This window comes from Thamnophis elegans, chromosome 4 (assembly GCF_009769535.1).
Source record: "Thamnophis elegans isolate rThaEle1 chromosome 4, rThaEle1.pri, whole genome shotgun sequence".
In the NCBI taxonomy this organism is placed as follows: domain Eukaryota; kingdom Metazoa; phylum Chordata; class Lepidosauria; order Squamata; family Colubridae; genus Thamnophis; species Thamnophis elegans.
The window spans coordinates 92,694,593-92,719,851 of record NC_045544.1 but is presented as its reverse complement, the minus strand read 5'-3'; the positions used below and the strand labels follow the sequence as shown (position 1 = coordinate 92,719,851).

The window sequence follows — 25,259 nt, the reverse complement described above, 5'->3', positions numbered from 1 at the left end:
AAGCCATCTCGCTCCTCGTCGCTGCTGGCCAGATACTAACAGGGGGAGAGAAACAGGCGCAAAGGAGCGTTGAGCTGCGTCTCCTGAGTTATTCCTGCACGGGCACTGCACGGAGGGAAAGAAGCGAGACTCCCTCCGCGCAGACCCGAGCCCGCCGAAAAGCCCGCAGCTCGGGGCAAGGGAAACGCCCCGCCCTCAGCCCAGAAGAGGCGGGGTCGCGGCTTATTGGGCCGGAGCCGGAAGCCTGGAAGGCTGGCTCATGCCGCGCGAGGAGGCGGGCGATGTGGCAGGTCGGTGCATTTGTTTTGTCTCGCGTTGTTACTTGGTTCAAAGGCTGCTAGCGGCGATCTCCGGCGGGAATGCTCGTTTGTGCTCTAAAAAGCTGCTTTGTCGGGGAGAAGGGATGCTGGCCAAGGGGTCGTGTCCGGACACTTGGAAAAGGCCCTGGCGCTGCGTGCCAGATGAAATACAAAGGAACGTGGTTAAAGAGGCATCGTTTCGAAAGCCACGAAAAGTAGCGGAGCGCTGCGCCCCTAAATAGCAGCATCAGCTTCTGGAATGGCAGGAGTCTGCCCGCGAATTGCCTGAGACAAAGCAAATGGGCTTCATTTTTCTGGTTCGGTCCCAAAGTTGTGTCTGAGTCTTTGCGACCCCATGGACTAGAGCAGGGGTCTCTAACCTTGACAACTTTAAGCCTGGAGGACTTCAACTCCCAGAATTCCCCAGCCAGCTTTGCTTCTGGGAGTTGAAGTCCTCCAGGCTTAAAGTTGCCAGGGTCTCCTAACCCCTGTACTATAGCACATCAGCCCTCTCTTTCCTTCACTATTTCCACTATTTTTGCACAAATTCGGGTTCATTGCATTGATGGTCCTATCTAAGCAATGGGTGGAAACTGGATAAGGAGAGAAGCAACTTAGAACTTAGGAAAAATTTCCTGACAGAACAATTAATCAGTGCAACAACTTGCCTCCAGAAGTTGTGAATGCTCCAACATTGGAAGTTTTAAAAAAGATGTTGGATAACCATCTGTCTGAAGTGGTGCAGGGTGTCCTGCCTGAGCAGGGAGTTGGAGACTAGAAGACCTCCAAGGTCCCTTCCAACTCTGTTATTCTTTTCTAACCATCTCATGCTCTGCCTTCCGCTTCTCCTCTTGCCTTTAATCTGTCCCAACATCAGGGTCTTTCCCAGTGAATCTTCTTTTTTCATTAGTTGGCCAGAGTACTTGAGCTTCAGCTTCAGTAGCTCTCCTCCCAAAGCACCTAATTTCCTTTAGGATTGATTGGTTGATTTGATCTCCTTGCCGTCCAAAAGACTATCTCAAGAGTCTTCTCCAAAGCCACAACTAGAAAGCAAAGTGTGCTTAATATGGCACTCCTAGCCAAGTTTGCTTAGAAGTGAATCTCAGCGTGTTCATGAATACCTGTTTGCTCTTGTGGGATCAATCTGTGCCACAGTCTGACTCTCCTCTGGCATCTTTGTGTGGCTTCTGGTAGTGTAAAGATTGCCCTCATTACACTACCGCAGTTAGGCTCATCAACTAAGTAGGATGTTCTGTTTGTTAAAAGTATTATAAAATCAGAATACATATTTGGTTGTATGATGCATTTTTTACAAGATATGCTGAAAAATACAAGGGGTAAGATTGCCCACTAAAGAAGGATGGCTGATTAAAAAAAAATATATTAACTGATCCAATCACCAATTAATTATCCATCAGCCAGGTAGTCCAGGGCAGGTAATCAAACCCCTGAGCACTACAGCTATCTTTATTGTAAGGTTACATACTGTAACACTGTTGCAAGGCTGAAAGTTCATCCCCCTACATTTCAGAGTACTAGAGAGGATCATTTCAGAGGTGCTTTCTCTATGGCCCTTCCTGCTTTAGACTCCAATTTCTCTTACTGTGACATATTGTTGTCTAGGTTGCCTATGGCTCTTCCTCCTGTCTCTGAAGGTTATTCTCACAGACATTACATTGTCTCCTACTGCTTGTCTGTGGTCTGGTAGCCTGCTGAGTAACGATGGGAATATTTTGATCTACTATTAGTTCCCTCACAGCACCGCACAATCTTTCTTCCGAACATGATCTTTGAGAGGAAAAGGTTTCTTCTCCTCCTACTGTGTACACATATACAAAGAGGTAAGCTTTGTTGAATTCAGTGAACAAATTGAACATTTTCTGAGCTATATTAGTGGGTCCCTGTAACATACATGTTTAGTCAAAAATTTGTTGAGCAGGAATCCGTTGCATTTAGAAGAGTTTTCTCTCAAGCAACTGGGCATCAGATTACAGCCTAAAATTTAGTGTTCACATTTTAATATTGTTCTTAACCACATAGTTAAGGATAGGAATGTGGCACCTATGACTTTCCTGATGTTGCTTAAACACTAGTGTCCTCAGTCAACATAATCAATGATAAAAGATCCACCATGCTTCCCCTATCCTGGCCACAGGCCCCATTGTCTAGTTGTGTTTCACCAGCCAGGAACATACTATTATACCTTCCTGTGCCCCTCCTCCATATTTTTTTCACTCAGAAATTTCATCTTTCTTGAGACCCAGTTTGGCCTAGTCTAGTGGCAAAGGCATTACTAGACTAAAAATTAGGAGACTGTGAGTTCTAGTCCCACCTTAGGCATGTAAGCTAGCTGGGTGACTTTGGGCCAGTTACTCTCTCAGCCGACATATCAGGCTCAGGCAACACGCCAATCAATTCATGTTCCATGCAATGGATCAATACTAAAAATTAATAATACATTTCTTCTGAAAAATTATTTCTTAGCTGCAGTTCAGAAACAAGCTGCCCTATTTCTAATCAGACTATGATATTGTCTTCTTCACTAATTGTGTACTCATTGTGGATATGTTGATTTCCACCATACCAGAAAGTTTTAGGAAAGATCAAATTGTTTTGCTTCTACTTTGTGCATTTCAGGAATGAGAAGAAAGTTTTGAAGGGGGGAGGCTGATATTGGTCTGGAATTTAGGTTAAAAAAACAGTCTTTCTTTACTTATATTTTGTCTACCTAGCTATCTATCTGTGTTGATGCATAGGGGTTCTATTTTTTACATTGCAACATCTCTTCTTAGGCTCTTAGGAACCCAAATATAAGCCTCTTCAATCTTCCGTTGTCTGCAAGATGAAGAAAAGAAGTAAAAATTTTCAAAAATAAAATTTGAAATTCTTCCTCAAGTTTCTCTGATCCTGTCTGACATTTCTATGTGGGGCTAACTAAATACTAAACATGTTATCTCGTTGTTTTTAGGTGTATTGCTAGGATATCCTCCTAAGTGTTGAGAGGCCTTAAAATGTTCTTCCAGTCGGAGATTTTGCCTAGATGGGAATTGTGTTTTTACTTGTTTCTTACTTTTGGCTCTCATTTTTATTCTTTCTATGAAGTCTTCCAAGCTTCTCAAGGTACGTCTCAACTTCAGACCCGTTATCTTTAGGTTTTATTTTTTGCTTTTGCAGTTTTCAATAAATCGAAAATTTTAAAAATAACAAAATCTGTAACTGCTTTCCTAAAGTCCCAAGCAGATTGTTGCATTGTGTCATTTTGTTTGTGTGCGTGTTTCCTAGAATAGTGAGTAGATATTATAAGATTCTTTGTAATTCATACAATGGAAAAGGAAAGCAACATAAAATAAGCAACATAAAATAATCTCTATAAGAATAAATGGGTTTGTGATGAATGTGTAGGCTAGTATATCTGGTGCCAACATATCCTTTTTTATGCTTTGTTTGATGCATTGATTATGTACCATAAAGTTTCCTTGATTTTTAGCAGATACTTATCTGGGAGAATGTCACCTATTGTGGTGCTCATTGGCAACAGTCAGGTGCAAAAATATGTGAGATCCTGGAAGCCAATTTACATAAGGAATCTACAATTTAGGTGTTAATTTTCTCCAAAAACACTAAAAATTGAAGATTTTTTAAAAATCGCCCCTACAGTAACTTCTACATGGTATCCAGCTAACATGACTTCTGAAACTTCCAGAAATTGGTTCACATTGGACATCACTCACTTTGAAAAGTTTTAGATAAAAATAATTAGCATCTGCCATTGCATCTTATAATTCACAATATACCTACCTACTTCAATTACAGCTGTACTACCAGAAGATCCTCTTTGCATAACCTGTGACAGGTTTGAATAGCTATAGATTTTCCTTTTAGCCACAGCCCTTTTCCTGGAATCCCAGAGACCCCGAGATTATAATGCAAAAAAGATTTGTTGAAAGTGCTGTGTAATTTTCTGCCAATTTCAGTGAGAAATCAAAGAAAAAAAGCGCTCTTGGTTGCTATAGAACAAAACTTTGCATGGTTCTTTTAGTGATTATGGAACGCAGTGGCTCAGTGACTAAGATGCTGAGCTTGGTGATCAGAAAGGTCTGCAGTTCGGCGGCTCGAGTCCGTAGCGCTGCGTAACGGAGTGAGCTCCCGTTACTTCTCCCAGCTTCTGCCAACTTAGCAGTTCGAAAGCATGTAAAAATGCAAGTAGAAAAATAGGAACCACCTTGGTAACAGCATTCCATGCGCCTTCGGCATTTAGTCATGCCAGCCACCTGGCCACAGAGACGTCTTTGGACAGTACTGACTCTTCAGTTTTGAAACGGAGATGAGCACCACCCCCTAGAGTCGGGGACAACTAGCACATGTGCGAGGGGAAACTTTACCTTTATTTAGTGATTAAACACATATATTGTTACTTGTCCATTCAGTAAAATACATGCTAATTCTTCAATGTTATCTCCTCCTTTGGATGGCTTTTTTAGAGTTAGAATTAGGTGGCTCAATAATAGTCTTAGTTGTACTTGATATGTAGAAGAATAAATGTTATATGTATCTGGTATACAATTGCGTAGGGTTTGAGCTGATTACTGCCACTACAATCCACCTCAGAAGGGTTTGATAGTATGGAAAATAGGAGGGAAGGAGTGTTATGTATGCCACTCTGAGCTCTTGAAAAAAGCTAGCATCCAAGAAAGAGAATTGCTACTCTAAAGTGACTCCTGCTATTCTTCAAGTTTTCCACTAGGGGGAGATAGCAGAACAGTTTTTAGAATGTTGATTAATGTATCCAATAACAAGGTGGTTTATAGAAACAATTATCATTAGTATGATAGATGTTTCAACTTCTAACATTTCAAATTATTTTTGTCTCTAATTTTTGAACTGATAATCTATGTATAGAAAACAAAATAAAGGTACTTGATAAGAACATCCTTCATTATTTCAATGTCCTCATATTCCATCTGAGAACTCAGTCATCACAAGAAATTTATAATTTGTGGGAACAGATTGAATCTAAGCCTGGCTTTGAGTAATCTGAAACTCCCCATAAGTGTTCAACAATAATATTTTAGCACAAGAAGGTTTCTTTGATTGCTGCTGTTTTAAAAATGACCAGGTGTGGGCTTTGATATTTAGCAATGCAATTTTGTTCCAGAATAGTTCATAATGTCAAATGGAAAGCTTAGTTAAAGAACGTTTGTGCTAAATGGACAGTATAAGTAGCTTCTTGAAAAATATGCTTTGATGGTATAGTACAAAATACTAAAAATAAATAGTCAGTGAAGTACAGTAGTAGAACTTTGTCTCTATAGCACAATAGAAAGATGTTAAAATGGAGGAAGCAAAATAGAATGAGAAGAAGCTACTGATAGTAATACAGAGAATTAATAGAGCATGTTTAAAATAGTAATTGTAACAGAATAGGAAACTTGAATATCCACGTGAAATGTAACACATTTGGAGAATGGTTTAATTTAGCAGATAGACATTACTTGTTTCTTTTTCTAGTTTATCCTAGGGTTGATGATACCCATGAATTGTCATAAATTCCTACCATTATGATTCTTATTGCTGATGTTAAAGTTCTCAGATATTTATGCTCATTTTTCATCACTGAACTGTATGGGAGGGCATTGCCTTCAAAACAATTTTTTCTGTATAATCTGTATGCGCATATCTGAGGTGGCAACAGAAACTATCCAGAGAGGTTTTCAAAAAACATTTGCTTCAGTATTGCAAATTAAAACTATTCGATTTGACGGAAGAAAATGATTTGGAAGACGTGTGGTGCCATGTACTTTCTCTTGGCACTCATTAAATCAAATGTGTCTGTACCTCTATAGTCCTAGTGCAAAATCTAAATTTCTAGATTAGATACTAGGATGGGCAGTTTTTAATGCAATTATTTACTTCTTGAGATAGACACAAGGAAGCATATTTTGGGGGTAAGGGGTAAGGGGGTTGATTAAAGCTTTATACGGACCAGCCAACATCTATGCACAATTTAGAAAATCACCAGTAATTTGAGGAGGAGGAACCAACGTCGTGACAATATGGTCATGCAGTCTCAATGCTCTGAGACCCCAGCCAATACTTTTGCCACTGGGTGTTCCAAATGTATCTAAACCATCCCGAAGAGATGGTGAACAGGAAGAATACGTCTTGCTGATCTCCGGGATATCGCAAAATCCCTGAAAGAAGCACGAGAAGTTCTTCAAGCCAATGACAAAAAATCCAGCCAAGACTGATGAAGTCGGGGCGGCTCCAAAACAGAAGGATACGGAAAGTGAAAGTGTTTCTAGCTTGTGAGGAACTTTTACTGTTTTAAAAAAGAGACTGCCTATAAAAAATTAAAAATTAATTTAAATGGAAGAATAGAAGAATCAAGCGGTGGAATTAAATTTGGAATGGTTTTGCTGTGGGTATTTTTCTAATTCTTTTAAAGATTGGACTCCTTTTTCTAACTTGAAATACAAAAAAGATACAAAAGGAAACTTTTTAACAGTATTACTGCTGCTCAGAGACTGGGAGATTTTGTTGGTCGGAGATTTGTGTATTCAAAACGGAACACTTTTCCCCCCCATGAATTGTTTTGACTTGGCACCACAAGGTTTTACTGCTTGGCTACAGAGAGTGATAAGAAGGGAAGCAGACAGATGTCCCTTTGAAGTATATTTCTAATCAGAAAAAAAGTGGAAACAACATTATTTGTGAATCTATGCTTTAATCTTATTAACCTTCCAAGCTAGAGCAGCTGCCTTTGTTAGAATGTCACAACTTCAAAAGAAAACAGAAGTCTCAATTTTGCAAAAGATACTTTCAGAAATACAGAAATTATCAAATATATATAAAAAAATAGAGAAAAAAACTGGAATACTTAGAGCACATAACAATAAAATATGATGAAAAAATTGAGGATGTTTATCAAATGCAAAATGGAGTGATTGAAACTCAAAAAAACAAAGTGGAAAATGAATATAAAGAGATTAAACTTGCTGATATTTATGGTAATTGGTTTGTTCCTGAAAATGGAAAGAATGGAATACTTAAAGAGGAAGTAAGTGGAGAGGAAATCTATTCCAGAGGGCAAGATATAGAAGAAGAAAAAAATTAATCTATGGACTTAAAGAAAGAAATTCTATTAGCAAAAGTAATGATAACACTGCTGACAATCAAAGACAATCTGAATAAGGAAACAGAAAGAAGGCATCAAGATTATATGAGAGATCTTACAAGCAAGGAGTTGCTAAGAGAAGTCCATACAAAGCTGATCAAGAAGATGATTAGAGGATTGGCACCAGAAATGGCAGAAGATATGAGATTGTTTTGTTATTGGAAAGATACAGGTTGATAGATGGAAGAATATAATTTAAAACTAGTTAAACTTAGTGAAATGTATTGATAATAGATATAGCATAAATAAATAACTGATAATGTTACTAATGTATACAATGTGTAGTGTTATGATGAGTATAATTGGATATGAGTTTTGAATGGTACCCATGTAAGGAAGATTAGCAATCCCTTTGGATTATACATTAATAATCATCATCATCATCATCATCATCATCATCATCATCATCATCATCACCACCGAAAATCAGATGGTCAAGATCTTGTGGGATTTCCGTATACAAACATACAAAATACTGGCGCATAATATACCAGACATCACACTGGTTCAGAAAAACAAGGTTACAATCATAGATATTGCAATACCAGGTGATAGCAGGGTCGCCGAGAAGGAACATGAAAAAATCGCAAAATACCAGGACTTAAAAATCGAAATTCAACGACTATGGCACAAACCAGCAGTGGTAGTTCCAGTGGTAATTGGCATACTGGGTGCTATTCCAAAAGCACTGGAATTACATTTAAAACAGTTAAAAATTGACAAAATCACCCTCAGTCAAATGCAAAAAGCCGCACTGCTTGGATCTGCACGCATATTACGAAAATACGTTACGACGTCCTAGGCCCCTGGGTGGGGCCCGACTAGTAACCAATGCCAAATCCGGTGAAACAACTGGCCGCTGTGATACAATTGTATAATAATAATAATAATAATAATAATAATAATAATAACTTAGATACAATTAACGTTTTGATTATTAGGGGAAAATGTTATGATACAGGATATAATCAAATAAAGGAGGGATAAGAATAACAATTCATATATAGATATGGGTATAACATAAGGAAGCTGGATGTAAACTTTAAACAGTGATTTGAAAAGGAGGAAAGGAGGTTTAGAAAACTTGGTTATTAAATATTATGGATGTTTAACTAGAACAGGACATAAGGATTTAGTGTTAGTGGAGGATTTTAGAAATAGTAATTGAAAGGCCAATATGTGGTTATGTATTAAGCTTTGGTATATTTTATGATGAAGGACGTTTAAACAATTATAGTCAAATGAAAATGGAGATATAATGATGGTGACATGTATAAATATTCGAGTTAAAATACTTAAGTTAATATGAATTATGTTTGTTGACTGGGAAAGAGATGCACGAAAGTTTTTTTTTTGTAAGAAACTGATACACTTTCTGGCTTTATGTGCTTCTATCCCACTCATTTTCCTGATGATGATTTAGTTCATTTAATACCCTGCTGCAATTTTCAGTTAGGAATGGCTACCAAAGAAATTTACAATTAACAATTAAAGTCAGACAAATAGACATTTAATTATAGATACTGATTCCTAGTGATTGATGATATGAGCTTGATTTTCAGCGCTTTCCTCTGCTGGATAACTAGGCTAAGAAAAAAAAAAAGGAAAGGGAAAATATTCTCAGAGAAGATGATGTTTATTTTGGGCATCAAAAAAATAAGAGGAAAAACTCATTTCTTGAAGAGATGAATTTCTTCAGCTAGATATTAAGAATTTCCTCCGAAAACCAAAGGTGATAAATCAAAAGTTCAGCTCTTCATCTTGAAAGCTGCTTCCCTTCTAAGCTGTGCTCAGTTAATAGTTTGAACTTTGGAGGCATTCTCTCTTGCCAGACTTAAAAATGGAAATTGAATTTTGTTAAGGAATGATTGTTGGAGAGAATCTATTTGATATCCAAAACATTAGGCATAAGAAATATTTGCAAAGCATTAATTCTTTTTTCTAGCTGTATTTGTTGGTATTGAGTGGTAAGTAAGGCAACATAAATGCACATATCCATTTATTGGAACCATTGATTAATTAAGCAATTATTAACTGATTTGCTCCAGCTAATAAATAAATAAAATGAAATGTAATAAGTAGCCATGTTAGCACAGTAGTTAAGTGTACAGTACAGGTAGTCCTTGACTTACAATAGTTCATTTAGAGCCCATTCAAAGTTACAATGGCACTGAAAAAAATGACTTATGACCATTTTTCACATTTACGACCATTTCATCATCCCCATAGTCAGGTGATCAAAATTTGGATGCTTGGCAACTGACTCATATTTATGACAGCTCCAGTGTCCTAGGCTCCTGCAATCAACTTTTGCAATCTTCTTATAAGCAAAGTGAATGGGGAAGCCGAATTCACTTAACAACTGTGTTACTAACTTAACAACTGCAGTGATTCACTTAACAACTGTGGCAAGAATGGTCATAAAATGGGAAAAATCCACTTAACATATATAGGTGAGTCGAGGAATACCTGTATTTCAGACAATTACTGCCTATACTGAACCCTCTGCCCATAGCCTGGCGTTTGATCCTGATAGGGCTCAAGATTGACTCAGCCGCCTATTCTTCCAGGGACCCAGATTGTAGGAGACAATAGGTGAATAATGCTTCTATACAGTGGTGGAATTCAATTTTTTTTTACTACCAGTTCTGTGGGCATAGCTTGGTGGGTGTGGCAAGGAAAGGATACTGTGAAACCTCCATTCCCTCCCCACTCCAGGGGAAGGTTACTGCAAAATCCCCATTCCCTCCCCATCAGCTGGGACTTGGGAGGCAGAGAATAGATGGGGGAGGGCCAGTCAGAGGTGGTGTTTACTGGTTCTCTGAACTACTCAAAATTTCTGCTACCAATTCTCCAGAACTGGTCAGAACCTGCTGAACACCATCTCTGCATCTACATTTGTAAACTGCCCAGAGAGTGCTGTAAACCACTTTGAGGTCATATATAATAAGTCTAAAGGCTATTGCTATGGCTAGAAAAAAAAAGATACTATATTGCAGATTCTTGTCTTCTCTTTTTAACTATTTTTTTGCTTAATACTATTAGTATTGAGTCCACCTGCAACTGATATCCTCTGTTCTTAGAACAGTTCTGGTGTCATTTTTAAAAAAAGCCTCATTCGTATTATATTGTTGCTGCTATTTGCAGATTTTTAAAGATAAGAGCATTTTGAGTAGAGAACTTGCTTGCATCAGGAGGTCTACAGAAGGTGAAGTTTTAGTAAGTGGGTTCCAAACATAGAAAAAGTTGCCTTTATTCAGATTTATCCTTCTTTACAAATTGGAAACTTTGCATGTTTTATTTTATTATTTACTTATTGAAAGGGATCAAATTGGACAGGTTGTGAGAGTCGTATATTATTGATAATTCCTAATATATTAGCCTATTCTGTAGTAACTCTTACTTCCCTTAGAAAAGAGATTCACAGGACTTAGTAGGGTTTCATCCTAATAATAATACTTTGAATTTAGTTTTTCTTATGTCTTCTCTTTGTAAGAGAGCTGATAATATTGTGCTATTGCTGTTGAACTAAAATTTTCTTATTTGTGCAGAATACGAAGAAGAACTTGATAGAAAATTTGAACTGGAGAAAAATACCCTGGGGTTGAGGAAGGTAAGGTCAATGAGATTAATTAAAATGCATTGAAATGTGATTGAGATTCAATGACAGTAAGCAGTGCTGAGCTTTGAGGCCTAATGTGTTAAATTACGTTCAACATGAACGTAGAGCATTTTGATACAAATTATGGTAAAACCTCTGTCCACCCAGTGCAAAATAGCTTGTCAAATTGTCATACTATGACTTGTTAATTAACATGGCCTGTAGTACTTAAAAGAAAAATAGAATTAGCACTATGTTAAAATTTGCATATTGTTTGCTGTATAGCAGAGGTGTCAAACTCAAGGCCCGTGGGCCAGATTCGGCCCACGGGGCTGCCCTGGAAACAGCAAAGGACCGGTCCGCGGTGCCTCTGCCAGTGAAAATGGAGCTTGGGAGGGGAGCTTGGGAGGCATTGCGCGTGGCCCTCCCAAGCTCTGTTTTCGCTGGTAGAGCGCTTGGGCCATCACAGGCATCCCCGACACGAGTGACGTCGAGCTGGCCATGCTCACCCTGGCAATGCACCCCCCCCCATTTGCCTCAATGTCAAACACAACCCTGATGCAGCCCACAATGAAATTAAGTTTGACATCCCTGCTATATAGCCTTCAGCTCTGTTCTCTCTGCAGGGTGGGTTAAACAAGTCAACACTGTACAATTAGTCCACAACCTACAACCACAATTGAGCCCAGAATTTATATCCCTAAGTTGAGACATTTGTTAAATGTGTTTTGCCCCATTTTATGACTTTTCTTGCCCCATTTGTTAATTGAATCACTGCAGTTGTTAAATTAGTAACGGAAGTGAATCTGGCTTCCCCATTAACTTTGCTTGTCAGAAGGTCATAAATGATAATCACATGACCCTGGGAAACTGCAACCATCATAAATAGGATCCAATTGTCAAGCACACAAATGCTTGACAATTGGATCATCGATCATGTGACCATGGGGATGCCGCAACAATCATAAGTGTGAAAAATGGTCATAAGTCACTTTTTTCAGTGCTATTGTAACTTCAAATGGTCATTAAATGAACTGTTGTAAGTCCAGGCCTACCTGTAGTTACAGCATCACAGTTGAAGCCCTGCACCTTTATACATGCATGCAACATTTATACTTATTTGCAGCTTGCTTTGACTCCCTCAGTGGGTATTAAAGCTTCAGTGTGCAAATAATTGCAATAACTGCTGTCGCACTCACATTTCAGTACACTCTAATGCTTAATATTATAGGCTAAAATTGTTTGGAAACAATAACACAATTTTTTTTTCCTTGGGGGTACCACAAAATATTGAATATTATTACGCTAAAAAGTCTCAGGTTTAATTTCTTTTCTAATGTGTCGCCTTATATCTGAAAACATGCCCATGTTTGGGTATGTTTTCAGATATAGTTTTTTTTAAAACACATATGACTATGTTTTAGAGATACAAGGGTATTTGGAATATTTGAGGCATTGTTGGGTTAGATGCAGATGTGAATCAGATCCAACCTCTCTTTAATTCTTTCTGCAAAAAATAGCTTCAGCCAAATTTTCTTCCAGTCAGCACCTTCAGTAATTTTGGTTGTGCTGAGTTGAGCTAAGTTTCACTTTTATAAATTAGTTTCATGTTGAATACTTAGTGACATTCACCTTAGAAGACAGTTTTGGCTGAAAAGTGACCTATTAAAGTATGCCTATTAACATATTAACATAGCCATACTTTGTTGAATGTAATTAGTGCTCTTGCATCATACAGCTACTGAGAATGTACGATTTAAAAAGCTAGCAGCTTTTGGGGTATCAATTCATAGCCCTTCCCTTAATGAAGTTACCTAAGTCAAAGAAATAACTTCTACTCAGTAGAGGGATGTAATTCTACAATTCTTTCCTGTGCAATCCTATATCTTTCTAAAAACTAATTGTCCACCATACTTTTTAAAAATCACCCCTGAGTGTGTGTGTGTGTGTGTGTGTGCGCCTCTGTGTGTGTGCATTTTGGGGATGAAGTATAATTCTAAGGTTTTAATATAAAGAAAATATGGCAATTTTTGGATGGCAGCCATGAGAGTTTGTATTTCTTAGAGATGTATTTAGTTACTCTTTCACAACCTTAATAGTCCTGTGCTGTTGGTATGTTACATTTTAAGAAGCTTATTTGTGTCAATTTACATGGCTCTAAGAGATGCGGTGGCTCAGTGGCTAAGATGCTGAGCTTGTCAATCAGAAAGGTCAGCAGTTCGGCGGTTTGAATCCCTAGCATTGCGTAACGTAGAGAGCTCCTGCTACGTGTCCCAGCTTCTGCCAACCTAGCAATTTGAAAGTATGTAAAAAATTAAAGTAGAAAAATAGGAACCACCTTTAGTGGGAAGGTAATAGTGTTCTGTGCGCCTTCAGTGTTTAGTCATGCTGGCCACATGACCATGGAGACGTCTTCAGACAGCACTGGCTCTGCAGCTTTGAAATGAAGATGAGCACCGCCCACCAAGAGTCGGGAACGACTAGGATATGTACACAAGGGGAATATATATATTATATATATATATATATATATATATATATATATATATATATATATATATATATATATATATATATATATATATATATATATATATTTGTTGTATTTGTGCTGATAAATAAATAAAGGGAGACTAGTATAGATCTATTTCAAGCTATTTAGCTCTCATCAGCTAGCCATATCCTTACTGGGAATCGAACCTGTGCTGTATTGCATCTTAGGCAGATCTGTGTAGTGATCTTCCTCCCATATTTGGGCATACCGGGGGTTGTAAATCTAAATAGATACCATTCACCCTGGCTTGGCTGATAAGGAGTCGAACTGTGGCTCAATGGTTAACAGATCTGCCTAAGATGCAATATAGCACAGGTTCGATTCCCAGTAAGGGTATGGCTAGCTGATGAGAGCTAAATAGCTTGAAATAGATCTATACTAGTCTCCCTTTATTTATTTATCAGCACAAATACAACAAATGTAACAAAAAGGCAACAGTAAAAATATTGGGTTTCTGTCTGGATGGTCTCTTGTGACAAGCCGAAGGACAGAGAATGGAAGTAGTGATCTTCCTCCCATATTTGGGCATACCGGGGGTTGTAAATCTATATATATATATATATAGCACAAATACAACACACACACACACACACACACACACACACACACACATATATATATACACATACATACATACATACATACACACACACACACATACATATATATATATATATATACATATACAAATATAAATATAAATATATAAAAATATAAATAAATATAAATATAAATATAAATATAAATATATAAAAATATAAATAAATATAAATATAAATATAAATATAAATATAAATATAAATATAAATATAAATATAAATATAAATATAAATATAAATATAAATAATATAAATATAAATATAAATATAAATATAAATATAAATATAAATATAAATATAAATAATATAAATATAAATATAAATATAAATATAAATATAAATATAAATATAAATATAAATATAAATATAAATATAAATATAAATATAAATATAAATATAAATATAAATATAAATATAAATATAAATATAAATATAAATAATATAAATATAAATATAAATAATATAAATATAAATATAAATAATATAAATATAAATATAAATAATATAAATATAAATATAAATATAAATATAAATATAAATATAAATATAAATATATAATAAATAAAATCTTGGTGGGGGTGTGCGGAGTGCTGGATTTGTTGCTGTAAGTGGATTGATTGACTGTGTAGTTGCATCCTGATTGGTAGATGGAGTTGATGTATGTAGATTGGTCAGCTGTTTCGTATCAGCCACACAGGGTGATACGAAACAGCTGACCGATCAATCCACACTTACAGCATATATATATATATATATATATATATATATATATATATATATATATATATATATATATATATATATATATATATAATATGTCTATAACACTCATCTGACCTAAGTGACTCTTACACACACACACTACAGTACATTTCCCAGCCAATTAAGCACAAATTGGTTCCTGAAAATACCAAACCCTAGCAGCATGGCTCTGTTGTTCTTTTGTCCCCTATGTATGTGGAAACAGCCAAATCTTTAAGGCTTTCTGAAAAATGAACAGAATCAGGGCCATCCCTACCTTGGGCCATATCATGTTCCAGAAGGCAGGCACAGCTATGGAGAAGGCACGCTTTCTGAGTCCCGATAGATAAACAGTCTCTGATTGATGGGATCTGGAACAGGCACCCCTTGCCTGACCAAATGGGACAATAGGAGTAATGTGATCTGCTTTGAACTGCACCGATAGAAAATTGGGAGTCACTGAAGTTTGTGGAGCAAAGGTATAACATGATATGACAAATGACATCTATAATTACCCAGGCTGCTGCATTCTGAACTGATAGAAGCTTCTTGGATGCTCTATGTAGAGCAGTAGCCCCCAGCCTGTTGGGCGTTAGGGACTGGTTCTGTGACGAGAGGTTTTCCCGTGGACCTGAAGCGGCATGGTTTCGCATACCGCCTGCATACCACAGATGGGGCTTCGCTTGTTTGTTTCTAGCCTGGTTTCTAGCATGTCCATGGTCCTCAGGCTAGGAGGTTGGGGACCCTTGATGTAGAACAGATTTCAGCAATCCACCTTTGGTCGTTACCAAAACACTGCCTCTTGATCCAGGAATAATGGTGCACTTTGTGCATCACATGAAGCTCTTCAAAGGCTCTCCTATAATGGCTGGGACTTGCTCTTTGAATAGGAATCAAGAAGAACCCCCAAGTTACATACTAATTTTGTCTGGAGTAGAAAAGAAGAACAAATGACTGAAACTTACCAGATCCAGGTGGCCATAATATTCAAAGCCGCTCTCTCTTGCTAGGGTTGAGCTGAAGCCTGTTTTCCATTGAGATATCTGCAGCTTTCAGGTACTGAGAGACAACCTCTACAGCATCGCTTGGCCAGCCAGAGGCAGAGATACAACTGAATATCATCAGCATAATAATACTGTATTTTAATGGCATTCACCCAATGCCATTGAAATGACCTGGCTTAGCAGCTTCATATAGATGTTGAATAGGAATGGGGAAAGAGTCAAACCTGGAGGGAACCTGGCAAAACTTTCCTCCTTCCTCATTACAGCTTGGAGTCCACCCAGGACAAAGGAAAATAGCTAGTATAACATTGTGTCTCCAGCTCTTAATTCTTGGAGGCATCAGCGCAACCTAACAGTCAATGGCATTGAAGGCTGCTGAGAAACCAAAGAGAGCATGGATGTATGTACTATCCCTGTCCAGCTCCCTTCAGAAATTGTCCACAAGTGCATTTTTCAGTTCCATATTCCAGAATGAAACCCAATGGAAAGTGTGTCCACTTCATCTAGGGCCTTCTGAGTGGCAAGGCAATCCCTAAATGGCTACAATCACTATAAACCCATTAAACAGACTGTAAAGTCATTTAAGGTATTTGTCCATCATCCATTTCAATCTACTTATTTCTATCTTGCTTGTTATGAAACATGTTCAGTTGCTGGATAATGTCAAAATGGTGTGGCTTCAAATGGGCCCCAAGTCTAGTTTTTTCAAACCCACGTAGAAACTTGATTCTATATTTCTGCAGCTCACATCTATGTATACTTTTCCTCTGAGTCTATTTTTCAGGCTTTCTTCTCTGTTCCAGTTGAGTTTTTGGAACCACTCCCTTGCTGTTTCCTTTCCTTAGGCTCCTGTGTTTCCCATGGAATGTTGATTTCTCAAATGCCTGTGCATTTCCAAGGCTCAGCATGCTCTTGTTATTGACATTTGTGTGTTTTTGTGTTCCCTCCTTTTTAGAAGCAGAGTAGCACAATACAAGTATTCCTCATTCAGTGATCACAATTTGGACCAGCAACCTGATTGTTTAGTCAGGCGGTCATTAAGTGAAACTGTGACTGTGCTTACCATCATACTTCAGTTTTCCTTTCTTTTATAGACCTGTGTCCTGTGTTGTAAATGTGAGGATTGATTGAAAGTTATTGTTATGGAGTGTGCTGAAATGGACAAATTAACAAAAGAAATCCAGGAAAAAGAAGAAATAGAATATTATCAGATATGGGAAAAATGGTATAGGTGGGTGGAGAAAAGAAACAAGGATCAATGAAAGAAGCAAATAAAGCTCAAAAATAGAAGTTAAGGAGAATTAACATATATATATATATATATATATATATATATATATATATATATATATATATATATATATATATATATATATATGCACTCAAGAGAGCTTAAACTTATTAGAGATAATCACCCAATTTATCAAATAGATGAGTAAAATAAGAGGGTTAAAAATGGTGAAAGTCAAACAAAATATATTAGAAGGAAAAATAACATAAGGAGAATTATACTTATTTGAAACTATTATAAGGAACAGAAAGTTTAAATGTAGTGTACATCTAAGTTATGTCTGTATGTATTTTGCATGTTTGTAAATAAAAATAATAAAAAAATAAATTTTAAAAAGTGATCATTGGAACTGTACAAAGCTGTCTCTAAACAAGGACTATCTATAATGAGGGGGGAAGTTGATAGGGTTAGGATAGCTCAGCCACTGGTAACTAATGGTCTTTATAATAGCTTAGCTTCTCTCTGATAAATAGAAGGAGCCAGCTACTTATTTGAAAATCCTATACCATGCACACATTTTTGTATTTAATATGAAAGGGCCATTAGCTGTTGCACAATAGTTTCTTTTCTCATATTACAGGACTACAGATGTTGAGAAGTATAAAGCTGTTTGTTACATTATAAACATTTATGGCAACATATTTTGAGTCTAAAGCAAGAAAGCAGTTCTTGGGACATATATTTGAAATCTGTGCCACACTCCTCAAGGAATAATGGAAGCATAAACACAGACAATGATGATTGTCTGCTTTCTGTTATAATTTGGAAATTCCTTTTGATCAGCATCGTGCAAAGGATGTGGTATTCTTGGCAGGTTTCCAAGGAATAGATTCCAAAAGTGAATATTACCTTGCAATTTGAAAGGGAAGCATTCGGAGACAAAAGGCAATAGTTTTGTTTATCTGTTGCATGTTATCTCCTAATTTTCTGCAGTTTGAATAAAATGTAGGCATAAAGAAGAAAATAGGTAACTAAATGCAGCTATCAAATGGCAGTTTGTCATAGACCAATAAAATAATTTTGCTTCCCTCTCTGATGCAATATTTGGGAAAGGCTACTCATGGAGAGAGTTTCACTGGCCAAATGACTTCAGTTGCAGTCATCATTTTGATAGGGGTCCATTTACTTTTTTTGGTGAGAGAATTCCGTGTTTCTCCTTTTCCATTAAATGGATAAATTATGTCGTTACACATTAAATATATAAACATGCTTAACATCTCTTTCTAAGTACAAGCCACAATGGTTTGACAAGGGAGATTTTCTGGGAAAGTCAGAATAAGTATAACAGCTGGTTTCAGCAGCAGTTTCTGTTCAGAGCTGAATGACGCCTTTTGGAAAGGGGCATTTTCACAACATCTGTTCAGGTGTCAACATCTGAGCACAAAGGCAGCGGGTAGGTTTTTCCCTTGTTAAGCTTTACATGACAACACACAACAGCTAGCGGTCTATGGGTGCAGCACAATTGACTAGGGCATACAACTGATTGCAAAAGGATGTGGGGTCTCTTTGAAAAAGCTTCTGTTGCAGCTAGGACATTGCATTTAGAAGTTTCTAATCCAGTCTTTCTCAACCTTAGCAATTTTAAGATCTGTGGGCTTCAACTCACAACATTTCCCAGACAGTGTTGTCCAAAATGGCTGACTGGGGAATTCTGGGAATTGAAATCCACAGAACATAAAGTTGTGAAGATTGAAATACACTGCTCTAATGAGTATCGGATGAAGGTTCTCATCCTCCGAGCTTGTGGGCTGATTTCTAAATGTTTTCTTACCAGGCTAAGTAACATTTTCAGGGGAGTTTAGGAGATGTCAGTGTTAGTATTCTTCTGTTTATAAGGGCTTCAGGTGTGTGTGTGTGTGTGTCAAACACTTATAAACAGAAGAAGACTGACATCCCCTAAACTCCACTGAAGAGCTCCTAGAGTCTTCATCGACAGCCTTGCTAAGTCTTACTGTTGTGTTCTATGCAATAAACCCATTTGTGTAAGAGTCCTGTATTTTTCTGGTTCCTAGCATGAAATATTATAGAGATATGATGTGAGCTTGAGTCTCTATAACGTATATTCTTCATCTTCAGCTAATATGGCAACGTTTTGGAGATGATAGGAATTTCAGTACCGAACATCTTACATGTTCAATTTCTTTGTAAGTAAGTACATTTCAAAAGAGTTTAATGGCAGCTTGGTTCCCTTGATGTCTAGGATCCAGTTGATTTTGAATGGAGCTTCTGGATGGAATGGGGCAAAGGATATATACTGTGGCTTCTTTTTGGCCACTTGGTGGTATCACTGGCATCCAGCATTTACATGGAAAAGGTACGTGATTTTATTTTCTACTAAACATTTTCTCATCTGCTTTCTACTAAAATTATAATACTCTGTCATTAAAACTACAATAATCTGTATTTAGTGTATAAATGCTTAAGTATGTTATTGCAGTTGTATTTGCATCTTCCCTTCTTCAGTGATGCTTTAGACTGGTGACTATGTTGGACGGTGGGATACAACTGAATCAGGTGTTTCTTCTCATTTATATGTTACTCATGTGAAAGGCTTTCTTGAGAATACAGTATTGGTTCCCCCCCCCCCAATGAACACAATCTTTGTGTCCATCAACAATTGAGGGGGAATCAACAATGCTTCTGGATTCTCCACTGCAACAGGGGCCCCAACAGTTGAGGCTCCTGATCATATAAAGAAGCATCCAGGAGTACAAATTTGAGTTGCTTCAATCTTTCCTTCCACAGATAGAACCCAAGAGTCCAGCTTTGTTGCCCTTGAATCATGTTGGAGTCTTTCCCATAAAAATATGTGGAGAGGGCTAGATTTTAAAAGAAAGACAATATGAGGAATGTTTGACTGATATCCCTCATTTCTTCTGTCTCCCCTATTACTGTTTTATTTGTTTTATTTATTTGGCTATCAGAAGAAATAAATGTGATATATGAAACATCACTGCACTGAGTTTCCCTTAGGTAGCAGTTGTGATATTACAGTGTTCCTTAGAAGAAATGTTGTATTTTAGTTGCATGATGTCTTGGTAAGAATAGGAACTGATTTTTTTTTTAGGATGTGGAACAAAACATTCTCTTTCCCCTTCTGCTCTTACTACCCTTCACTTTGCTGCCTTTGCCACTCTGCAGTCTGCCCTGCACTCCTGTCACCCTGCCCTCCATTGCCCCTGCCGTCCTGCCTCCTTGCACCCCCCCTGTCTCTGCACTCCTGCACCATACTGCCTCCATCATCTGGTGTTTTGCTATCCTGCCATCCCTGTGCTCCACTCTGCACTCTGCCCCACACCTCCACTGCCCTGTGCTCATCTGCCCCTGATACTTTGTACTTTGCCCCTTGGTGTCATTTCCGCCCCTCCGCATTTCCGATACTCTACCTTGGCCTCTGCTGCTCCTGCCTTTATGAAGCCAGGCACACCTCATCAGTAGTTGGAAGAAGAAGGCGTGGGTTTTGCAAAACACAGGGCAGGTGGCAGGGGTGCGTGGCAGAGTGGCAGGAATGGTGGGGTAACCGAGTGGAGAAATACAGAGTGGCTAAAAGGGCAGAGAAGGGGGAGATAGGCAGATGGTTGAAATGTACCTTGCAATTGTAAATACAGAGTGAATTTTAATCACCTGACTTCAGGGGTGCTGCTACGGCCATAACTTTGAGGTCTGGGCATAAGTATAATTTGTTTAGCACTTTTGTAACTTGAAATAGTCACTGAATGAATGGTTTTTAAGCTTTATTCTGATTGACAGTATATGACAGCAATCTAAATATAGTAAGTCCATCTGAATAATATCCCATTTTAAAAATACCTTGTGGACAACATGTGGGAGGATTGCAAGTAACAAATAAAATGTTGCTATAATTACAATGAAAGCAGTTGTGTAATTATTTTTAAATGAAAGTAATTGTTTTAGTTTGTTGATTTGAAGCCAGTGCTATTAGGTTGATTTTTAAATCAACAGTATATGCTAGTTCCTACTGATTGTCTTAATTAAGCAAGGCCTATGTATATTTTTATCTGTTTTAATAAGGACATTACTTTCATATCAGTGTAAAAGAGAGAATCTATGGAGTTCCTCAGTTTCATCTGGAATCTTTTTAAAGAAATGTCGAAGTAAATAACTTCACTCATACAAAACTGACTGTAGTAGTTATGGTTCAGAGGATTTGTTTTCAAAGGAAGCATGGAGAAAAGCAAAATGGCTTCTATCTACAAAGTTTTTACTGGTCCACACAGAATGTCAAATTATATTACAACCCTGATTTCACTCAGTGTGCTATGGCATATAGTGTTTCTCAACCTTGGCTACTTTAAGATGGGCGGACTTCAACTCCCAGAATTCCCCAGCCAGCAATAGGAGTTGAAGTCCCCCCCCATCTTAAAGTTGCCAGGTTGAGAAACAAAGGCTGATGCTCAGATTCCTGTTTAATCACACTGTTCTGTGGTTATGCCCCCAAAATAAGTTAAGGTTAGGCATGCTGGTCTCAGTAGAGGCAAATATGATAAATAAGAGTGAGGCAAGATTCTCTAATGTTAAACCAAGCATCTTTCTCCTTATTCTATGTTTTGGCATGTTGTATAACTTGGTAAGGAATGTGCCCTAGTTTATGGCAATTATGGAATGCTTACGTAATACCAGTTTTCCTGGAACAGGTCAGATAGATCTGAAGGGAGATTCAGCATCTTTCGCTATAAAAGCCCATAAATTTTGAAGAAGGCAAGGTTTCCAGACATATAGTAGTCAGTCTATTGCCCTATCTCCTAGGATAGTCACTTGGTAGAGAGGTAGGCAGTATACATATTTAATAAATAATTATATAGATGTTTCTTAGCTTTCATCTATAAGTTCTATCTCTGTGACTTGTTGAAAGTGCTTGTGGGTCACCTCCTATTTGATACATCTGGCCTAAAGTAACTGTAGAAAAATGCTAACGTCCGTATAAGGTTTTCAAACTAAAAGATCTTTGAATCCCTCTTCTTTCTTCGAATTGCAGGACTGAAAATAGACTCATTTCTTCTCACAACTCAGACTTTGGGCTTCTCTACCTCCTTTCTATCTATTAATCTTGGGTCCTTTGAATAGCTGAGATGTACTACTCGCCTTGGGCATCCCATCCCACCCCACCATTTTTGGAAAATAGTAATTATCTTCAAGTTGTTCAACAGTGGGAATAAGTTGGCAGGGTCCCCCACATATTCCTTCAGGGTTCACTTCTAACGAACTCCATGCTGAGTAGTGGTGGAAGAATGCTGTGCTATAAGCTTATTAAAATTTGAGGATGAAAAAGTCAAGAAAGAAAAAAAAAGATCTATGTGCTCAGTTTTAGACAGGAAATGAATTTATGAGAACTAATTTTTGCTTGTTTCTAAACGGCAAGTTTCTGTGCTTTTCCTTTGCAGATGTGTTTTTTCAGAACAGCAAAGTTCTTCTTCCCATTTCAAATTTGCATTGGAAAATAATATTTTTACGTGCATTGTTTTCCCTAATATATTCAAGTTGTTTTAAGAGTCTGCTCTACAGTACTGTGTTTCATAGTTAGAATTATTTGAATAATTCTTGTCTTCAAAGGCAGGATGAATGAGGACATGTCTGGATGAGCTTGAATGGATAGTTTATGTACCCTAAACAGTACCTGCAGTGATTCTCTCAGCTAAAACTTTTCTTAGAATCCTTCGACCCGTCTTGAGGCCAGAGGGTTGGGGTTGGGGTTTTTTTTTTGAGTGAGCTGCTCATTTAAGCCCAGGGAAAAACAATTTTGTGATGGGATAATCCTTAATTCAAAGATGAATTAAGTGTGTGTGTGTTTATATATACATGCAGTATATTTTTAATTTATTTGTCAACTTGTATACCATCTCAGTAATAGAGTGGCTTGAGGAAACTTACACAGTAGGATTAAAACATCAAAAATTAATAACTAATGAAGTAGGTAGTAGAGAGGTATGTAAGAAGGAAGAATGAAAGTTGGAGGGGGTTGAAAGAGGGTGTATGGTGGATCAAGGAGGTATATTGGGTTTGTATTGCAGAGGGCATTTTCTATATAAGCGAGGGCTGTGTTTATTATTCAATGTTATATGCCCCGGTTATGCACAGTAAACATGTGATTGTATAGAATGGAATGGAAATAAAAAAATTTGAAAAAAAAATTAATAACTAAAAACAATCAAAACCATGTAAAGAGCATTTCATGCACATTTAGGAAGATAATAATATAAGCAAATCCTCCACTATCATCGTGGAATAGACTAATCCAGCCCAGCCCAGCTCTGATAAAAGAGCTAGACTGTTACAGCTTTGTGGAAGCCAAGAGAGTCGGGGCTATATGGATTTCAGGGGCATGCTGGTCCCAGATCTCACGAAATTACAGTGCTTTTAAGCTGACAGGAGGAGAAGAATCCCATAGGCTACCAGAACCTGAGCCATAAAGAGTTTCTAAGTGAACACCAATTTGAATAGCACCCAGAAGCCCACTACTATACCTTGCAGAATAATGGTATTACATGAATGAAATGAGGAATCTCATAGTTACCTATGAGCTGCATTTGGGGCCATTTGGAGGTTCTGAGTACTCTCAAGGTGAGTCCCATATAGAGCACATTGCAATCATATAGATCCTTGTGGAATGGGGGAGGTCACTAATTCAGTGAGTCATGTCCTCTTAGAGTCTTCATTCTGTTTTGCTGAGATTCTGTTCAGATCTGCTCCTCATTGCTCCTTTCATAAGGAATGAGCCAAATAGATCAGATGAAATTTATATCCACTTCCATTTTATATATCCCAGCATTAAGGCATTTTCATTTGCCAAAATTCTATTTTTCTGCCTACTAACCGTTGAACCAAGAGTCTGATCATTATTGATTCCCTTTATTTAATATGGCATTTGACATAGACAACCAGGATGAGTGCTGCTAAATACCCTGTCAACTCTCAAAACCACTCTAGCCGAAACCATATTTTTCTTGCTACATTTCTTAGTTGCCATACTTATGGGGGAGGGAGGGAGACTAATGGAATGTAGAATGTTTTCTTCCAATGTGCCGGACATAACAACAATAAGGCTCCTGAGAACCAAGGCCAAATCAATGTGCCCTAGCAACGACAGGAGGGAATGCTGAGAAGTTCATCACCTGCTTGGTTGGCTAATGTGACCTGTTACATGAGAGGGGGTGGACAGTATTTATTCTTTAATTATACCCAAAACACGAGAATTATTCAGGCTTGGTGTCACTTTGGACTGTGCCAATATGATGTACCCAGTAAACTGGATTTTTGAGGAGCCAAGGCCTCAGAATCTTGAATTGGTTGGGAGCATTACTCGTAATCATGACATTAAAGCAATACTGAATAATTCCTGCATTTTTGTTATCCCTTATTCATGTGTGACATCTCATCACCCATTCTCTCTGACTTTTCAGTACAAACCTTGGTTTCTGATGGTGTATGGAATTGCTGCCTGTTGGTTTCTACTGGGGTCCAAAGGACTGACTATGATTTTTCTACATGTCAGTATCTCGTATTTAGTAGCCCAGTTGAAAAATCCAATGCTTACATGGTTGACGTCTTTGCTTCTGTTGTCAACTCTGCGACTATCTGCCGTAGAAGAAGTGAAGGTAAATTACACATGTAACTTTTGTGTGTGTTTATTTTGTAAAAGTCTGGGATTTTGAGAAATTTAGAGGAATCACTCTTAGAAGATGTTATAGTATGCTTACAATGTTTCCACATTAGAAATTTAGAAATAAAACATGTATGTATGTACATTATTGAAAATACATAGTTACTATGTTTATTTTACAAAAAGAAAACAATGACCTGATACCTGATAATTTTTTTAAAGCAAGAATTGTGTTGATTCCTTCCTACAATGTAGGCATAAAAAAAATTAAATACTAAATGGCCAGTGGCTAAAGTTGGCATTTCTTAACTGAGGCTGATAGTAAACCATAGCATGAAGGAGATGAAAATAACTTGAAGAAAAGTTGATGTAAAGTAA

At 37.4% G+C, this 25,259-nt stretch overlaps 1 protein-coding gene across 2 annotated transcripts in view; it reads left to right on the top strand.

The window, feature by feature from the left end:
* Positions 1-237: 237 nt before the first annotated feature.
* Positions 238-25,259, top strand: part of HHAT (hedgehog acyltransferase) — a 162,060-nt gene continuing 137,038 nt past the window's right edge. The window contains exons 1-5 of one of the 2 annotated variants that reach the window (XM_032214920.1): positions 238-290; positions 3,268-3,419; positions 11,025-11,086; positions 19,464-19,577; positions 24,682-24,876. In XM_032214920.1, coding sequence (XP_032070811.1) covers positions 3,311-3,419; positions 11,025-11,086; positions 19,464-19,577; positions 24,682-24,876 — 480 coding nt within the window. In that variant the 5' untranslated portion in view covers positions 238-290; positions 3,268-3,310. Of the gene's footprint in view, positions 291-1,892; positions 2,141-3,267; positions 3,420-11,024; positions 11,087-19,463; positions 19,578-24,681; positions 24,877-25,259 lie in introns of those variants that run through there. The other variant, XM_032214919.1, reaches the window with a different exon arrangement.